At 37.9% G+C, this 18,117-nt stretch overlaps 2 protein-coding genes across 4 annotated transcripts in view; both read right to left on the minus strand.

The window, feature by feature from the left end:
* Positions 1–18,117, minus strand: part of LOC139965012 (epidermal growth factor receptor-like) — a 74,709-nt gene that overhangs the window by 21,464 nt on the left and 35,128 nt on the right. Inside the window, exons 1-4 of one of the 3 annotated variants that reach the window (XM_071967164.1) lie at positions 13,804–14,118; positions 4,236–4,622; positions 1,412–1,534; positions 790–852 (exon numbers count right to left, since the gene is read on the minus strand). In XM_071967164.1, the coding sequence (XP_071823265.1) occupies positions 790–852; positions 1,412–1,534; positions 4,236–4,622; positions 13,804–13,852 (622 nt within the window). In that variant the 5' untranslated portion in view covers positions 13,853–14,118. Of the gene's footprint in view, positions 1–789; positions 853–1,411; positions 1,535–4,235; positions 4,623–9,015; positions 9,949–13,803; positions 14,119–18,117 lie in introns of those variants that run through there. The other 2 variants (XM_071967162.1, XM_071967163.1) reach the window with 2 other exon arrangements.
* The window catches only part of LOC139965011 (epidermal growth factor receptor-like), a 30,423-nt gene continuing 28,162 nt past the window's right edge, over positions 15,857–18,117 (minus strand). The window contains exon 21 of the mRNA XM_071967161.1: positions 15,857–17,734. Coding sequence (XP_071823262.1) covers positions 17,717–17,734 — 18 coding nt within the window. The 3' untranslated portion in view covers positions 15,857–17,716. The remainder of the gene's footprint in view (positions 17,735–18,117) is intronic.

Below are 18,117 nucleotides of genomic sequence, written 5' to 3' on the forward strand. Positions count from 1 at the left end.
GAGGAAGAAGAAAACAGACGAGGAAGACAAACTGTCGTCAAACAGTGAACTGGCAATGAAGAGGTGCATGGAGGGGATGGTGTTGGGAAGATATTTGATTAAGGAACTTCGAGGTGCATGGAGGGGATGGCGTTGGGAAGATATTTGATTAAGGAACTTCGAGGTGCATGGAGGGGTGGTGTTGGGAAGAAACTTGATTAAGTAATTTCGAGGGAAACGTGGAATTGTAGCACCCTACTCTACTGTACTCATTAGAATAAACGTTTCTGTTTTCATAAAGTACGTGGATTTAACTTCCTCTTTCTTAACACTTAAAAACAAACACGCTAAAAAATACTTTCACTGACTGGATGACTAGGTTCAGTGACAACGAATCAACTAATAGCTTAAACTCCATAATAGAAAACTCCATTCGAGTATAGGCGAGCAAAAGTAATTCTGGTCCTGAGAATTTGACTGAATTACTTCTTCTTGTAAGGTTAATGTAGGGATGGATATCCTTTAATTATAATTTAATACATCATTTAGCTATGTCATTACATATATATAATTAAGGGACGTATACGCCCTTAGCTGTTATTTGAAAGACTGAGGTACAAACTATAACCAATATTCATAGAGAGTGGAATGGGAGAGGAGGGTGGGAGGAGAAGAGGGGCAGAGGAGGGGAAGAAGTAGGGACAAGAAAGGGGAGAGCAGAGGAGGGGAGAAGGAGTTGAGGGGAGGGTAACATTAACTGGTTAAAAGACACTTATACCGCTAACTCAAGTACATAAACGTGCTACGTACGTTTTTGGCAGTGGTCGGGGCCTTCATCCCAGCAGCCTGCCTCACAGCTTTCGTCACAACTTACTGTTAGAGAATCGAGATAACAGGGTGTATTAGAGTATAACTATGTTCATTACATGTAGCTGTATATTAAAGTATGGTTTTAGGCAGATTAAAGAAATATTTGAAAGCTAGTAATATTTTCATATAGCTATTCCGGTTTTCAAATTATTCAACTTTAACATGTTGTTAATCTCTTGAATGTTCCTTTAAATGCTTCATTCAATTCTTATCTATCAAACATTACATGTTCTTTAAACAATTATTTATGTAATAAATTGTAAACATGTCATTCGAGTCCATAGAATTCTCCCATTTGAGTTGTGTGTGCATGTGATGAACTGAGCTATTATACTAAATAGTCCAGTTGCTTTAATTGATGAGCCTCAACGTGTATTGGTTTGTATTTTTCGTTTATTTATCAAAAACATGAAAACCATCTTGAGTATTCTTTCTTTTTCATCATCGTAATCATCGTCGTCATCATCATTGTCATCGCCATCGTCGTCGTCATTGTCGTCGTCATGTCGTCGTCGTCGTCATCGTCATCGTGATAGTTACCATGGACTCCATATTTACTTACTAGCACATTGTTCTCCATTGCTATCTCCAGTCAATTGCAGGTCACGTTGCAGGTCTTCCCAATTAATCGTTTCAATGTAACAAAGGTTGACGGGATCTATTCTCACTCCCCCTTGTGATATTTCTGGTAGAATAGAATGAAAAGGATAAACCAATTGTAAAATACTTTAATTTAACAATCAGAGCAATGGAGGGGTAGAAGGGGTGAGGTGAGGTAGGGGTGGCATGGGCTCTTAACAGGAATAATGAGTTTAAGGTGAATGTCTGTCTGCTTCTAGTTACAACGATGATGTAGTAACGTAATTCCTTTTTAAATGATTTCAAAGGTGGAGGGGGGCAAATTTTTCCCGATCTTAAGTAGGGGCATGGACGGGCGTCGGGTGATTTTTTTTTTATGGAATGAGGGGCGTATCTGTAAGGCCGTTGAAATACGACTGCGATTTGAAAAAATATGATGTCATGAAATGTTGCCTTTTGAGGTTTATTTAAACATATAAACAGTTTTATATTTATGTTTAAACGCAATGCTGTGGTAATAAATACTTTTAATCTTTTAAAAAATATCCCAAGACTGGCGACGGAGGGAGAAGGGGTTGGCTATGGCCCCGGCCGCGAATATTTATTTCCCAAACTGAACTGACACTGAAATTATTTCCTCGATTTTGATTGGCTCTCAGCGAGCACATGATATACTTTAGTATTCAACATGGATCCCTCCATACTCTGTCGGTATCAGTATTATCAACACGAACAAACTCAAGATATTCATTCACATTAGTTACTTTCCAGAACTTTTGGTAGGTATATATGAACGAAAGTATATAGTGTTATTAACACAATGAAGCAACTAATCCCAACTACTGCGCCCATTATAGGCAGTCCTCAATCGTTTGTTTACTCGCTTGACTCCGCTCTACACAACACATGTAATGTAGCCTATTGTACTGTGTATAGTATACAACACAATAAAACACAGCGCATTTGTAATTGTATACATGTAGCCGATGTACATATGTACAAGGTGTTTGTGTACATTCGGGGTTGCGATACTTTTAGTTTTATAATCATAAATTCAAAATGTATTCAGTCAATGAATCATGATAGGCCTAGTCGAATATGCAGTGGCCATGAATACGGCGAGCAAGTGTATGCCAACCAGTGGGTGTACACAAAAAGGCATTTGACGACAAGTCTTTGTCTTTTGACTTGTTAGCTAGTTGTATATAGCCTGATAACCTATACGTACGGAAACATATACGAAAACCTATTGGCTCCCTGAGAGCCAATCAGAATCGAGGAAATAATTTCAGTGTCAGTTCAGTTTGGGAAAAGAATATTCGCGCCCCGGCCTTCCCAAGATAAAAATAAAGTAAAGTAGTTAAAGAGTGGCATCACTTCAAATTGGCTCTAAAACATGCGAGTGCCTCCGGTCTCTTTGTATACCCTAATAAACGTTCTGAGGGGAGTACTGGTAAGAGTGACCTTTTTCGACTGTGCTAAAATAACGAAAAGGAATATATGCATCGCCAAAAGAATCTCTCTCTGCAGAAAAAAAAAAAAAAAAATGTAAGGTTTGCTTGCTGAGGCTTCCGAAAAAGTTCAGTCAACTATATTCTGAAAAAGCAAAATACTTGGATTATTCTATTTATGAACCACACGGTTTAATACCTGAATTCATATTTTCTATGGATCTTTTCAAGATTATGAGTTTGAATAAGATTTTGTCAATTATATTCGTTTAGTCCATTTGAAAGGTGAAGTCATAAATGTAAAATCACCCAAAACTTCTACAAATCTGTAAATACAACTAATCGGTTTATATTCTATTTTACTCTAAAGAGATATGTTCCATTCAAGGGCGTAGGAACCGGGGGGCTGGGGGGGGCAGCTCCCCAGTGAAAAATATGGAGGAGCGGAAGTATCATTCCGCCCCCCCCCCACTTCGCAAGTCAGAAAACCCCTTTTTAATTTTCAAATTAGAAAAATATCTCATTTGGAGCACCAAATTGCATCTAAGGCCAGGTGAAAATGCAAAATTATATACAAAATGGAGTGGGTGTGTTGAAATGTGCTATATTGCACCAAATTGCATCTGAGGCCACCTGGAAATGTAAAAAAAAATCCAAAGGGGAGGGGACCACCCCCACCCTTAGACCCCTCCCCCAGGCCGGCCATCACTCTTCAGCCTTCCCACTCAATTATTATCTATACCATTTTATATTGTTTGTATTATGTTATATGAATTTATCCATTTAAATTCTTCAATTAAAATGAATTAACTGTGGTACTGTACTAACAAGAATGGACATATACTGTAGGATAAATCATACGTTTTTGATTAGGAATAGCATACCACATAATAGGTTAGTTAACATCCGCATTCAATGTTAACCATTGTCGAGAAAAGGGGCTATATGGACCTATACTGAAGTGACATTTTCTCATGTTTTCTGTTGTCTTCATTATTTCGGTTGCTTGGATGTTTAAAGGTAGTCAGTATCGGAGGATTGAAGGTGGTATAATGCGTTTTAGAGATAAATGCATGAGTGAAACAGGAAGCCTTTTACAGTGAGAGTTGGTTTATGACTCGAGGATTACTTTGCAAAACTTTCACTCTTCTAGCTCAAAATCTAAACGGTCATGGTGGTTATCGTTTTAAATGCCGAAATTGTCCATGCAATCCATTAACTACAATACTGCTGGTAGGACATGTCAGCTTAACACTTCTAGCCATGCTGCCAGCGGTCTTTGACAATGACGAAGTTATTGTATAAGTCAATTGAGCACTTAATTGTGGTACGACAACATTATTCTTAAAGACTTACCTTGTAGAGAAGATAGCTGATAGGCATCATCACGTCTTGTGCTTGCTGTTATTATCACAAGCGCATCTCCGTTCAGGGTTTCCTCTCCTCTTATAATCCTCAAGTTGCGGAGCGGTACAAAACTGCGTTGTACATCACGGATCAGAAGGTAGCCGGATATCTCACGGATTTGCTCCAGGAACGATAGATCGATGTACTCATCTTCATCTGACTGAATGGAAGATGCTCCGGAAAAGGAAGAGGAGGAATACGAATTCTCACCTGGAATAGGTTGGATGTCAATAAGCTCAAGATTCCCCTCAACGTGTGTACAATACTGGTATCGACGCTCCAGCTCATTTAATGGCGGCCAGTATCCACCCGTTTCAATGTTGGTTCCTTTGCAAGCTGTTTATGTATGGCAGGTAAAAGTAGAAAAAGGTTTTGTTAAAATGATCTTATCTGAACCCCATACATGTTATGTGATGATGTAGTCAGTTGGATGTTGCAGAATAATTGTGCTCTGTCGGTAACCATAGCAACGGATATCATGGAAAAACATCGTGTGTGTAAAATTTACGGGCATTAGGAGGTCCGCCATACATAGTTATGTGTGTATAGGTGACGGGCTTCATTTGGGATCAACTGGCGTAAAGTGTCGAGTATGTTTGTGTAAATGTACGCGTGTTTAAACTCTAAACGATAAGGCCGATAGACTTCAGTCTTGATGGGAATGTGCCTAGGTCAAATAATAACTATCGAACAGCACAATGACAATGGACCGCAAACTTAAACGAAAAACATGCGGATATGTAATGTAAAGCGCCAATGATCACGTGATTAAAGGAGGTCAAACGTACCTCAACTTGTGCGACAATAATTATGTGTCGCGAACTCTGTGAACTGCTAAACCGTCCGTATACGGCCGATGAACTTCAGACTTGGCGGGTGCCTTCGTGATTTATGACGTCAATGGTCAGTGGCAAAAGTCAAACTGGCAAAAATGTCTTAGAGCCTCAAAACCTCCCAATGAAGGTCAAAGTGACTTGTGTAATGAGGGGACGATGCCATAGCACTTTGCAAGAGACCACTTATGTTTTATTATTAACTGTCTTTCGCGAAAGACTGAACAACAAGATAGTCGCTAATGTTTTTACTTTGATGGGCTATTACTTATATATCCTCACAAAACGCGGTGTTTCAAAAAACAATAACTTTTTGTACCGCTACACAACTTCATGCTACATAAACTACACCTTTTATAACCAAAGCTAATTCAAATTAAGATACCTTAGGAGAAGTGCATATTCATCACCTAGTGATTTGCTGGTTGTGATTGGTATCGTGCGATTGTATAAGCATTCCGTCGCCCAGACACACTTCCTATAAATCCACGGTGATTTTAAACCAAGCAAGTCGAATACGTTCGAAAAAGATTTTTTCTCTTCATTATCTTATATAAACCTTGACTAGTCCATCTAAGGTGATTTATACTGTTGTAAAAGTGACCAATATCAATTAAAAAAAAAAAAGCTTCTTGAACGAGGAATCATGTACGATGATAATGATTGCACTCTCTAATACACGCTGGGAATACTGTTACGTCATTAAATTGAACATAATGAGAATTATACCTTTGACAGACTTTTATCATTGTTTACATACAATCAGACACTACGTATACTTAAATGCACGATTGGCATGCCAGAGGGTATGTCTTAAGGAATGTGACTGTCATTTGCATATAATCGACGCCACACAGGAAAAGCTCTAACGCCTATCTTGCACTATATGTTGTTTACATATGAAACCTCTACTCACGACACAACCAATGACGATTTGTATTGATACATGTGTATCGCGTTACAGTGAACCTCCATCTTGTAGCGATTATAACAGTAAAGCAGTCGTTATGTGCGGAGCACAGACATGGCAAGACAGAAGCTACTTGTCGCTACCCTTGCAGCAAACTGAACAAAAACAGCTCTCCCAAGATCTTCAACCTATATTACTATGTTACATAGAGTCTCAGCGTTATGCCAATGAAGTACCCAATAAATTTGCCAAATTGTTGTAAAATTCTGAAAATTTAGAAAAATAAATTAAGTATACAGAAATATGAGCCACTTATAAGGGAATGTGTACACGGGATGGAAAAGGGAAAAAGAATCTTGAACATATATTTATGAAACTTTGTTCCACACTTTGTTACTGCTCGATCTGAACTGTTGGGACTGTAACACCTACCAGTGCCTATCTACGGCAACATATTACACAGTTATAACGACGTTTTCAATGTGCCATTTAACTGCACAATTGCACAACAATTAGGCTACAGAGTGTAACCAAAGTTCCATACATCGGTCTTAAGTTACCGTTTGGAATTAGGCTGGAACGCGTCTATATACCTCTACCACACAGTGAAATATCAAAGAACAGCTCTTCTTTGGTATGTCATTGGTAGAGGTATACAGGCAGCGTTATAACTTAGTACTAACCACCAGTAGTAACTATAGGCCTAGGCTTTATCCTATGGCTCTGAGAATACGACAGTAGGAATCACCTCAAGTAAAGGTGATAGCAAACTTTTGAAGTTCAATGTGATGACAATCTTTTCGTGCTGTTTGTCAAGAAGGCCTATGTTATATAATGGTGTTTTACCTCCATGGTTATATATAGTATAGGCCTAACTGACTTGAGAGTGTTATAAAAATGCCCAAGATGCAACGCGTCGGACTTTTTTTTTTTACCTTGCAAGCAAATCATACTGAATGTTTGTGACAAATGTATGTATCATTTTGAGATTTTCAGTGAAGTGACAAATTGTATTTCATGACATCCTCAAGTATGCACATGTGAGTCACCATTTGAGAGTTACAAATGGAGAATTATCAACAGAGTTAAATAGTACAGAAGAAAGAAACTTGTTAGTAGACAAATTAGGCTACCACGGCAGACTGCTTAACATGCTGCAGTACCCGTTTGTATCGGCCTACATCTATGTGCAAAAATTTGGGTCGATTGATGTTTACTATCGGTACTGAGTGAAGAGGTTTGTTTACAAGTACGAAAACTACATGGTCATGATACGGAAAATTTGATGGTGCCATCAAAGGCCAAGTGAAAACTTCTATCTAGACTTGAAGATCAAATTACTTTTGTAAATTATCCTGTGTAAGTTAATGGGGCTTTAATGGGCGTATGCTATCTTAAGGATTACAACTTTCACCTTGGAAGCGTATCGTTGCCAGCTGTGCGAAAATAACTTTTATGTGTTGAATATCTGTGTTGCAGAATGTTCACTGAGTAGTGCTGTGCTCGCTACATCACAACACAAGCCAGATAGTTATCACCGAGCAAGGTAACCGCTCTTAATTTCTATAATAACTGCATGATACAGATCGTGAAGTGATATTTGTTACAGATCATTATAAGCAATGCCTATCTACGTAGGCTATATCTGTGCCTCCTCTTTTTATAAAGAAAATGACCCTTGAAATGTGAGAGGTTGAACAATCAAAGCCACTGAACTATCTTATCTAAAACCAAGTTCATTGGCTTAGCACCTACCGAAACCACAATACAACTTTTATGACAACAACCATCACATTTGTAATATTTTGTAATTTTGTTAAGGAGAGAAGTTCATAAATGTCCACATAAAAATAAAGAAGGGGCAAGCAAACACCGGGTGCTATAGATAACCAGTTAAATGTCAAATGCATTGACCGGTTAACCGGTTTAGAATAAAAGTAATTAATCGATTAACCAAAATTGAATTTTATTTTTTCTGGGCGAGGGGGGGGGGGGGCAGGGGTAACTTGTGGACGCCCATGCACCAGTTGTTTGATCTCATCCTTGGACGTTTTTTGTTGTTATATGAAGAACATTTGAAGAAGGTGGTAGGGTTGGTGGGGGAGGGGGTGATCTCAATATAATTTTTAAGAATATATCATAACATTAGCAAGCCTCCTGGACCGAGAAGTTAGAGAGAAGCAAGGAAGTGTTTTAACATATTTAAACTCTGAACATTATGAAAAACGAAACATATATGTAAACGTACGTAAACTCAGTTTTTACATTAGTGTTTGTATTAATGCGTTAACACTCAGTGCCTTAAAGTATAAAAACAAACATCACGGTGTTTTGTTAACTAAAGTTGCTTAATGGACAAATAAGTCAGAGAGTTATGTCAACTTTAATATGCAATTAATTTCCGCTGTAGCGATATTACGGGTTGAATTTTCATACGTAGCAATACAGGTAGTACAGGATTGTTTTGGAGGAAACAGTGGTTCACGATAATGTCTATAGAAGCAGCTTAAGGAGGAAGTAGAAGGCATGCCACATAGTTTGAGAATAGTGGGCGAAGATTGTGGGTGACGATAGTGGGTGTGGGTAGTGAGTGACGGTAGTGGGTGAAGATAACGTCTATAGAAGCAGTTTAAAGAGGATGTTACTGATACAGTTTCGGGCTATACAAATGTCGTTTGTATAAAAGTCTCTAAGAGAGTCTTTTTTGGGAATCACGATATTGACAATCAAGCTGTATAGTTTGCTCGTTTGCCAAACCTACGTGTTAGAATACATATTTACAATACATACAATATAGAATATACAATATATATATCCTATATATATGTGTATATATATATATATATATACATACATACATACATACATACATACCTACATTATCGAGCTATTTATGAAACAAATTGATATATCAATGTATAGTTAAGTTTCTGAATTTTTACATATAGTTACGTTAATAAGGTATAGAAGGAGGGTATATACTTACTGATTCTTTCTGCATCTGTTAATCTCAAATGGAAGTAAATCAGTAGAGAGGAAAAATTAAAGATGAAAACCTTTAAAGAAGCCATTTTCTTTGGTTGCTAGTAGTCGGTTTTGCGCTAAAGCCAAATCGTCGAACCGAATATATTTATCTATATATTCATGTGCACATATATCTCAGTTTTTAGAGTGATAGTTTTAGTTTGATGTTGCGTAGTAATCGGAGTATATCACATAACTAGTATTCCAGTTTATCAGCTGAACACGAACTAGACAATTTGATGATTTCCAAGTAACGAAAAGATCCGGAATATGTCAGAACTGATAACTCACACAGTCTCTTACGCCTCACTACAGGATAATCATTGCGATATTATCTAGCGACGCCCTGGGAAAGATCAGTACCTAAATCCGTAATGGCAAAATGTTGAATAATGTTCTCGTCAGTTCGACTTTACAACTCTAGTATGATCTTAAGTGTTTGGAAGAGAAACCCGAATGACAATCACACAGTAGTTGATATACCTTGCTCGATGATTCACAAAATAGAGACGTGAATTATCTTCCTGTTGCTAGGTAATGCCTACGAAAGAAAACAATAAGTAATAACGACTGCAAAGGAAGATCAGCTTAAACCAACGGCTGCAAATCAGTTTAATAAAAATAATCCAGAGAAACTAAACAGATCCCACAATTAAATGTTTATTCAGAAAACTTTTTTCCTCTTACGATGTGATCCCTGCGCTGAGAGAATGTTGTGGTCAAAGTTAAACGTCACAGCACACGAGTTTACTACGACAGATTCAAATATGAACAACGTACATTGTATATACAACGTTTACGGAAATCTCGAGTGAAATGTATATATATCAGTTTGAGTTTGAGGAAGCATAGCCTCTAACCTGCATGTGTATATATTTGACAGACAGTGAAGGATTTTCCCGGTCGTCCGAGACGACTATTACGTCGGACTACTAAATCTTTCAAAATGTTGTGCGCTTGGTAGTCCTTCGGACGAGCAAAAAATATGAGGGCCAGGGGCGTATCCAGGATTTTCCAATAGGGGGGGGGGGGGCGCCAGGCATGAATGATCGCCGTCCTGGGGGATGGGTCTAAGGGGAGGGGTGTACAATTTTGCTTTCGAAGAAGGGCTGAAATGCAAAATGGTGTCATACGCATGGGCGGCGATCCGTACTTCCGAGTGGGGGGGGGGGATATGACCTTGTTGACTATCTAAACGTAGCGCCACCATGGGTTGGCGCGAAGCGTACAAGAACATTTTGGGATTAACAAACCCTCTAGATGGCCGGAAACGGCACTTCCCGAGGTTTCCAAGCGGCATATACCCAACTTTAAAATAGGGATGTCATGTCCGAAATATCTCATAATCAGGATCCAAAATACTTTTTTTTTTAATTTCGGGTGTTATTTTGGGAAAATTGCCCCTGTCAATCTTGTTTCAGGCGCAACGTTAGAATGTTCGAGAGCTCTTTTATATTATTCGATGAAGAAAATGGCCTCATGCAGGCTATTATAGGCCTATACACATGCAATACACAATTACACATAGTTACATTCCTAGGTACCGATTGCTAGGGCATCCAGGTGAAACGTGTATTAAGCATTACCCTGGTTACATGAGATTCTCAGCTGTTCGAGGGAACATGTACGTGTGTAGGCCTACTATAGGGCCTATATGAATACTATGAGGGTGCATATATGTACTATATCAATACCGTGGGCGCAATAATACATTTTGTTGTTATAGGGCCAATGAAGCCTACAGTCAACTATTTTTGCTTTATAAAGACGCTTTATTTGAAAAGATCGCACTGCGTTTATGGTAGGCGAGAAATGAAGCTAAAAAAGAGCCGTACATTAACGAAGATGCATAAATGTAGGCATGAAAATATTCTTTTCCCTGGCATTTGGTGGGGGGGGGGGAGATATGGTGCATTACATCCCATCCACCCCTTTTCATGGGGGGATATATCCCCCCTCCACCCAGGATCGCCGCCCATGGCCATATGTGATCCATTTTTCGACCTTAATAATAAGCAACATTTCCAGTAAATATGGACACAAAATGCACAATTTAGTATGGCTGGCATGTCACTTATTGTTTATAGTGATAATACAAACACAATTACCATCTATGTTTCTAAAACTATTATGCCGCCGAACTTCGCCAGAACCTTTTTTTGGCAAACAAAAAATAAAGCATACGGGAGGGGGGGGGGGGGGGGTTGAGCGATCACCGACATCTCACATAAAGGTCGTCATCAATTTTTTTTTTTTTTTTTGCTAAACTTTTTTTTTTTTGGTGACGGCCAATAGGGGGGGCGCGCGCCTGTTGCGCCCCCCCCCCGGATACGCCCCTGAGGGCTTTGAAGAATTATTGAGCCTAATTATATTTCACTAAAAACGAAAGTCAATTTAATTAATTAGTTTCTGAATAAAACTGATAGTCTATAGGCCTAGTGAAAATGCATTGCTGGACAATGGGGGAAATCTAGCCTATACCGCTGAATTTGTGACGCAGTTATAACATATCAATGGAATACTTTCATTATTGCTGTTATCTGCGACCACATGGTTGCCTAACAGCACGCAAAGTCAATGGGGAAATCTAGCATATACCGCTGAATTTGTTACGCAGTTATAAGGTATCCATGGAATACTTTCATTATTGCTGTTATCTTCGACAACATGGTTGCCTAACAGCACACTTAGTCAATTGGGGAAATCTAGCCTATACCCCTGAATTTGTGACGCAGTTTTAAGGTAGCCATGGAATACGGTAGTGTTATTGACGAAAAAAAGTTTCCATCCAGTAAAAAAAATTGCGTCCCGATCGAACACCAATTACCTTTATTGTATGACCTACTGTACTAATATTAGTGGAGTATCATTGCCTATACTTTGTGAATGTTATACACAGTATTATAGGGCAATTGGCTGAGTGTCTTAGCTTAGGTGTTTAACAGGGCCGCCTGCCCCACTCCTCCTTTCACCCACTCTTCCGTTTCAAACAATTTTGGCCTCCAGCCCGCTCCTTCATCCGCCCTTGTCCTTCCCTACTCGCAAACTCCGTGGTCCATTGGACTGCGAAAAGTTTGCAACAGAAACTACTGTGGTATGAATGCACATTTCACATTAGGAACTCTTTATTGCAGAGAAAAGAAACATACTGTGAGATAAAATATCCTTCCAGGATCAGATATGTAAGCTTCCCACTAAATTCATGAATTGTCTCAACTCATAACATTTTCTGATCAAAACAATGATTAAAATATTACAGCACGTGATAGTATCAGAAACAATTCAAGTGCATCTTCAGTGATTGTTGTCAAAATACAAATATACCCCGCTCCTTCAGCAGTAGTCACACCCCCACCTCACCCTGTAACCTCTCCTTCCTCTCTCCTTGTCTATGGACCATGTCCCCCTCCTTCACATTTCCAAATCGAAGGTGAAAAGAATCTTGTTCATAGGTGAACATATCAGTCGATTGCTTTGTTTAATATGGTGTGACGTCATAGTGTCACGTGTGAGGGCTGGAGCTATAGACGTACTTACAGTCCTCACCATTGCCTGTTGATTGATCATATATTTTTGCAAGTAATACCTCCATACAGTTGTGGTAATAACAATGAAACAGGGTTGCAGCTAGGATTTTGCTGGTGGCGTTTTAATTTTCTGGAGTGGCGGTTGCCTGCTAATTCCGCGTCGTTGGGGAGGAGTATAAGGGTATATATATATATATATATATATATATATATATATATATATATATATATATATATATATATATTTATATATATATATATATATATATATATATATAAATGTATAATAAAAAATATAAAATGTGTGTGTGTGTATATATATATAAATGTATAATAAAAAATATAAAATGTGTGTGTGTATATATATATATATTTGAGTGAGAATGATTTATTTTACAGTCATTTTGTGATACTATGTACCGATCGATCAGAAATAAAGGAACAAGGGTAATTTTAGTGGTTCGTAGCCCGAAGAATTTAATGTGGTTAAATTGAATGAATTTTCTTGTTACTGTGAGTGTATCGTGATCATTTATTTAATGTCTATAGAGTGACCCAAATTGTTTAAAAAGCTAGGGTTGGCCAATCTACATGTGTAAATTATAAGAGTTATGTACGAAATAACTTATTATACAATGTCAGATCTGAGAGATAGCGCTATTTTAGAAACAAGTTGACAAGCTACATCACGTTATTACCATGTACGAACACTATATGTGTCGTGTCACCGTAATTGCTTCATTGGCTTAAACAATACACTACAATTAAGTAGCCTAACCACCGTACCTTAGTTTTTTTTTGTCACAACAGGTAATAATATATTATTAGGTCTATAGGTCATGATTGATACTGGACGTACAGTTATGGTCGTTCGTTTACAGCTTACAATCTGTTCCGCACAAATATCGCCTTTATTTTTGCATGTAATACAATATATAGGACGATGTACGCTATTTGATCTCAAAAACTTGAAAACAATTGATCATCAGCTATGTTTATTTTGTATGAAACAATATCCAAGATTTGTTTTTCTTCTAATCTTATCAATATTCCAAATGCCGTGATAGAATTAGAGAAATTTTAATCAGTTACTGGATTAAACTTGCCTTCTAATCAACAGATCAAGTAAGCTGAATGTTGCTATCTGACATTTTATATAATCAAGGATACCAATTCAATGAACGTACATTGTCTCTGCAAGAACAGTTAATGAGTAAACTTACCAACGGCGACTGGAGAACAACTCTTTAGTTGAAACAGAATACTCTTCATTGCAACCGTTCAAACCAATTGGTCCTGGATACATTCTAAGAAAAGCCAACCAACCATGGCCACGAAAAAAGCAAAACTTTACTCGAAGTATTGACACGCCAGGTCCGATTTACTTCGGGCCCCAAAATTTGATATTGATGGGGATGCGTCTTAGAAGTGTTATGATTATATCAACAGAACAAATATCTATATACATACACATTGCCCTAGCCAGCATGTCAATTGCCACTTAACCGCTCATCTGCATGCGAGATCAATGACTATATACACTGCTATGTCATTTGTATGCAGCACAATGGACTCTCGTGAACACACAATAGAGCACACCTGTTGCTGAACAGAGAGAGATAGACAAAAGAAAAGAAAAACACTTTATCAAAACATCTGTTCAGTGAGTAGTAGTCAGTTTGCATACTGTTTCCGGAAGGCATATCACATTTTTATATTCCAACAAAAGCATCTCTTACAGTTCATGTCATGTTTACATGGTAACAGACTTGATGTCAAGTCGGTTTCTTGTTAAGTTCTTGTCCTAGCCGGATCGAGCTGTTTAATACATCATTAACTTTTTCATATAACCATATTCTGTAAATACAGAACAGTTTTGAGGGCAGAATCAGCTTCGGATGAAAGACAATTAGAGAGATTTTCACATCGTAAGAGAAGGGTGGTATTTGTACCTATGTTACTTGATTGATGTTTGTGTTGTTGTTGTTGTTGTTGGTTCTTGGGGTGGGGGACGGGGCGGGGGGGGGGAGGGGGTCGAGGAAGGTTCTTTCAAGGCTAACTATAGAGCAGACAGTAATAAATATTCGAATTTCTAACTTCATGTTTTATGTTATCTTAAGTTACTCGTCCCATCAAATCTAGTTTAGAAAAATTTTGTGTTCTGATGTTTATACTTGACGAAACGGATGAATTAAATGTTTGACGGTAACTTTTGCAAATACTTAGACAAACAAATAAAATGTTAATAAAAATACATTTATGTTTATTTCAGATCAGGAACATTAAGATGTTGTGTTCATTTATGCAGGTATACAAAGAATTGTATCATGCGTTACATACCGTCAGCATAATCATATGCTAAGTGCAAACAACACACATTGTAACACATCTCTACATGTGAGTGGGAGGAGCTTACACAGGGTATGTGGAGCTTTAAAACTTTCTAACAAGGTTCACGCAGAGACTCCATAGAAAGGCTTAATTGAGGCACAAAAACTTTGCTAAGGCTCACAGGCATCGCGAGGGCGCATATAGACACCGCAGAGGCTCATGAAAAAATATCCCAACTGGGTAGATCGATACAACGTGAGCTTCAAGGGAGTCGGTCGGTAACATGCATAGGTAATTTTTTTTACCGCATGTTACACAAAATACTCATATTTACGCCGCGCGGGTTTGCAAAAGGCGCGCGCGCATGTTATCGTCTTAATACATACAGCAACGGTACGCGGCGTATGATCATGTGATGTTTGAATGGTGACGTAACTGTACTGTAAACATGGATTACGGATACGCAGTGACATGTCTACAGGGTTGGGCATGTCATTATTCCTAAATGATAAACTATTTTAACAAGTAGACGAAATGTAATCGATTTTAACCTAGTATTCCGGTACGTAAATACATAATGCATTACGTTGTTGTTTAAGACCAAGTTCACACTGCTTTCTTAGTGCGGTTTGAGGACAGTGGTGGGGGTGGGTATGAGATCCCTTGGATCGTAGAAGGAAGTTGCGAGTGGGAGGGAGGGGGGGGGGGGGTGATGCCATTGGGAAATTTGTAGAGCCTGCGTTCATCTTTACAAGCTTGGTTGTGTTGTCTTTTGGTTGATCTTGTGAGGGTTTTAGGAAGATTATCCTTCTTCTAATAGGAAATTGGCAGTCAAAGAAGTCCGCCATTGCCTTCCCCAAACCCCAACGCCACCCCCTCTGCACCCCCTTACCCTCTCGCAGCCTTGCATTGCACCTTTCAAATCAAAACAGTACACAAAGAACATCCAATTTTGTATAATTGTCATATATTTTGTTATATCAAAAAAAGAAAAAAAGTTGTGTAATTCATGTTGCCATGGATGCCATAACATTAAAAGATGAATGTTCCAGGCAGTTATTGGTTAGTACAGGCTGTTATTTTATACCACTCTTATTTTGTTATGAAATGACCATTTCAACCACCAGATATTCGTCGAACGAAATATCTGGATTACCTAGTTTAGCACAAACTATATATCAGGTAAATTCCCCAGAAACAGCACAGGACTTAATGACAATTACATATACGTCCTATGGAATGCATTGTCAGTTAGCCAAGTACAAATTGTGTATCATGTTATCCGTTGATGCTCCAGTATTGTTTGTATTCTGAACTGAATTATACGATCGAGCTAAGACATTATACGAAACAATTAATTTAATTTCAGGCCTGGACTGAGTAGTTGCCACTTCATTATCCATCTGGTCTTAAAGGAGCATTTTAGAGATTTATCATACATTAAATGTAAATAGCTTTAGAAACATCATATTTTTGTTTTATAAATGATAAAAAGTTAATTTTTCGCCGAATTAATTCTAAAATGTGTAAGCATAAAGAAGAAAGAAATAGACCAGTTATACATTAATTAATTATGAAGTACTAACTAAACACATCGGTAATTATAAAATCACCAAACTAAAATATAAATGATAAATTCGAAACACATTTTGACGAAAATGTACAAAGGTCATAAAGACAGAAAAATTAATACAAAATAGTAATGTTACTGGATTCGTTTACTCAAATCCCCCTACCTCCACTCACCCCAATCACTACCCAACCCTATACCCCACTCCTCAAATGTACAAGCAATTAATTGAAGATTCAAACATAACGTCAAATGAAAGGAAAGGAAAAAAATACGAACATTCAAGAAAGACAATGAAGCATTAGGCCCACATATGCATGTTCTTTGTAAACTATAAGAACATAAAAATGATTCAAGTTATTTCTAATACTGTAAATCTCTCTTAACAAGAGCGCAACCTCTGATTGAACGCGGAGAGATCGTTCATCTTATTTTAATTCAAGGTGGCTAACTTTTTATCCATGATGTGACGCTTTCGTCTTCAGAAAAAAAAGAAGATTGTTTAGCTTATATTAACACATGCCAGTTCATTTAACTAATGCAGTTCAGTGTTCATCGCTGCGGGAAGGGGTGGGGCGTGTGTATGTGGGGATGGGGGGGGGGGTACGTAAATAACATCGGGAAATAGCGTTTTCAGATACCTGTTACCCGTTACCCCATTCTGCAGCTTGTACCTCTCCTTCTTGGCTATCTGTAATCTCCAGTCTTGGTCAGTTCAAAATGTTGTTCAAACTTTTCACCAAGTGGGTGGCGCACTTCCATTTTTAGTTCTCACGCAGCAACATCTATACTGCACCCACATTTTAGCTGGCTTAAACTAATTAAGACTAACCTTTGAAAAAACATACCTTCTTTGTAAACCTCCAAGTCATCACTGAATCAATTTCAATTTAGAGAGTGACGAAAAATCTTCAGGAAAACGACCTCCAAAGATTGAAAACATGTTTGACAACAGCACTATTGAGGTTTTTAATTTAAGTTTATTAATTTGAGGGGCAATATGCCTACATATGATCCTTGGAAAGACGTTCTGAGATTGAATCCTTTGATGTCCAACTTCCATAAATAATTTATGAATCCATCTCCGACCTTTTTGGAGACCTTCTCAACTTCAACTCATTCACCCTTATCCTTCAACTTCAGTATTCTTTTCCACCTCACGTTCCACCAGATTTTGTACTGGGACTGACCAATGGCATATGCGATGTGATGTCACGTGAGGTATGATGTAATGTCTATGCTATGCCATTACCCTGCAAAAGTTCAAATTACGTAAAAGGTTTACCCTTAAGCGAAGTCATTTCATGCAATTTTATTCAAACCTAAATTTCCTATAAAAAAGGGGGTGGGAGAACATATTTTCGAGATGGACAATGGTAGTTATAGTATACAAGACGTGATTAAATTTGTGAATTTTATAATATTTTCTATTTAGTATTTTTTATTAACCCGAAATAGCCACTTCACAAATAATTGCACTGAATATGAACTTATAATTTCTAGCAGCCATGTACTATATACATGTCAATCTAACTCAAAGATGTAGCACTAATGAATGTTAGCTTGATCTTTTTTTGCGTAATACCAGAAAAAATTTGGCAAAATTGACGCAAATTATTAAAAGAAAAGAACATTA

Source organism: Apostichopus japonicus, chromosome 23 (assembly GCF_037975245.1).
Source record: "Apostichopus japonicus isolate 1M-3 chromosome 23, ASM3797524v1, whole genome shotgun sequence".
In the NCBI taxonomy this organism is placed as follows: domain Eukaryota; kingdom Metazoa; phylum Echinodermata; class Holothuroidea; order Aspidochirotida; family Stichopodidae; genus Apostichopus; species Apostichopus japonicus.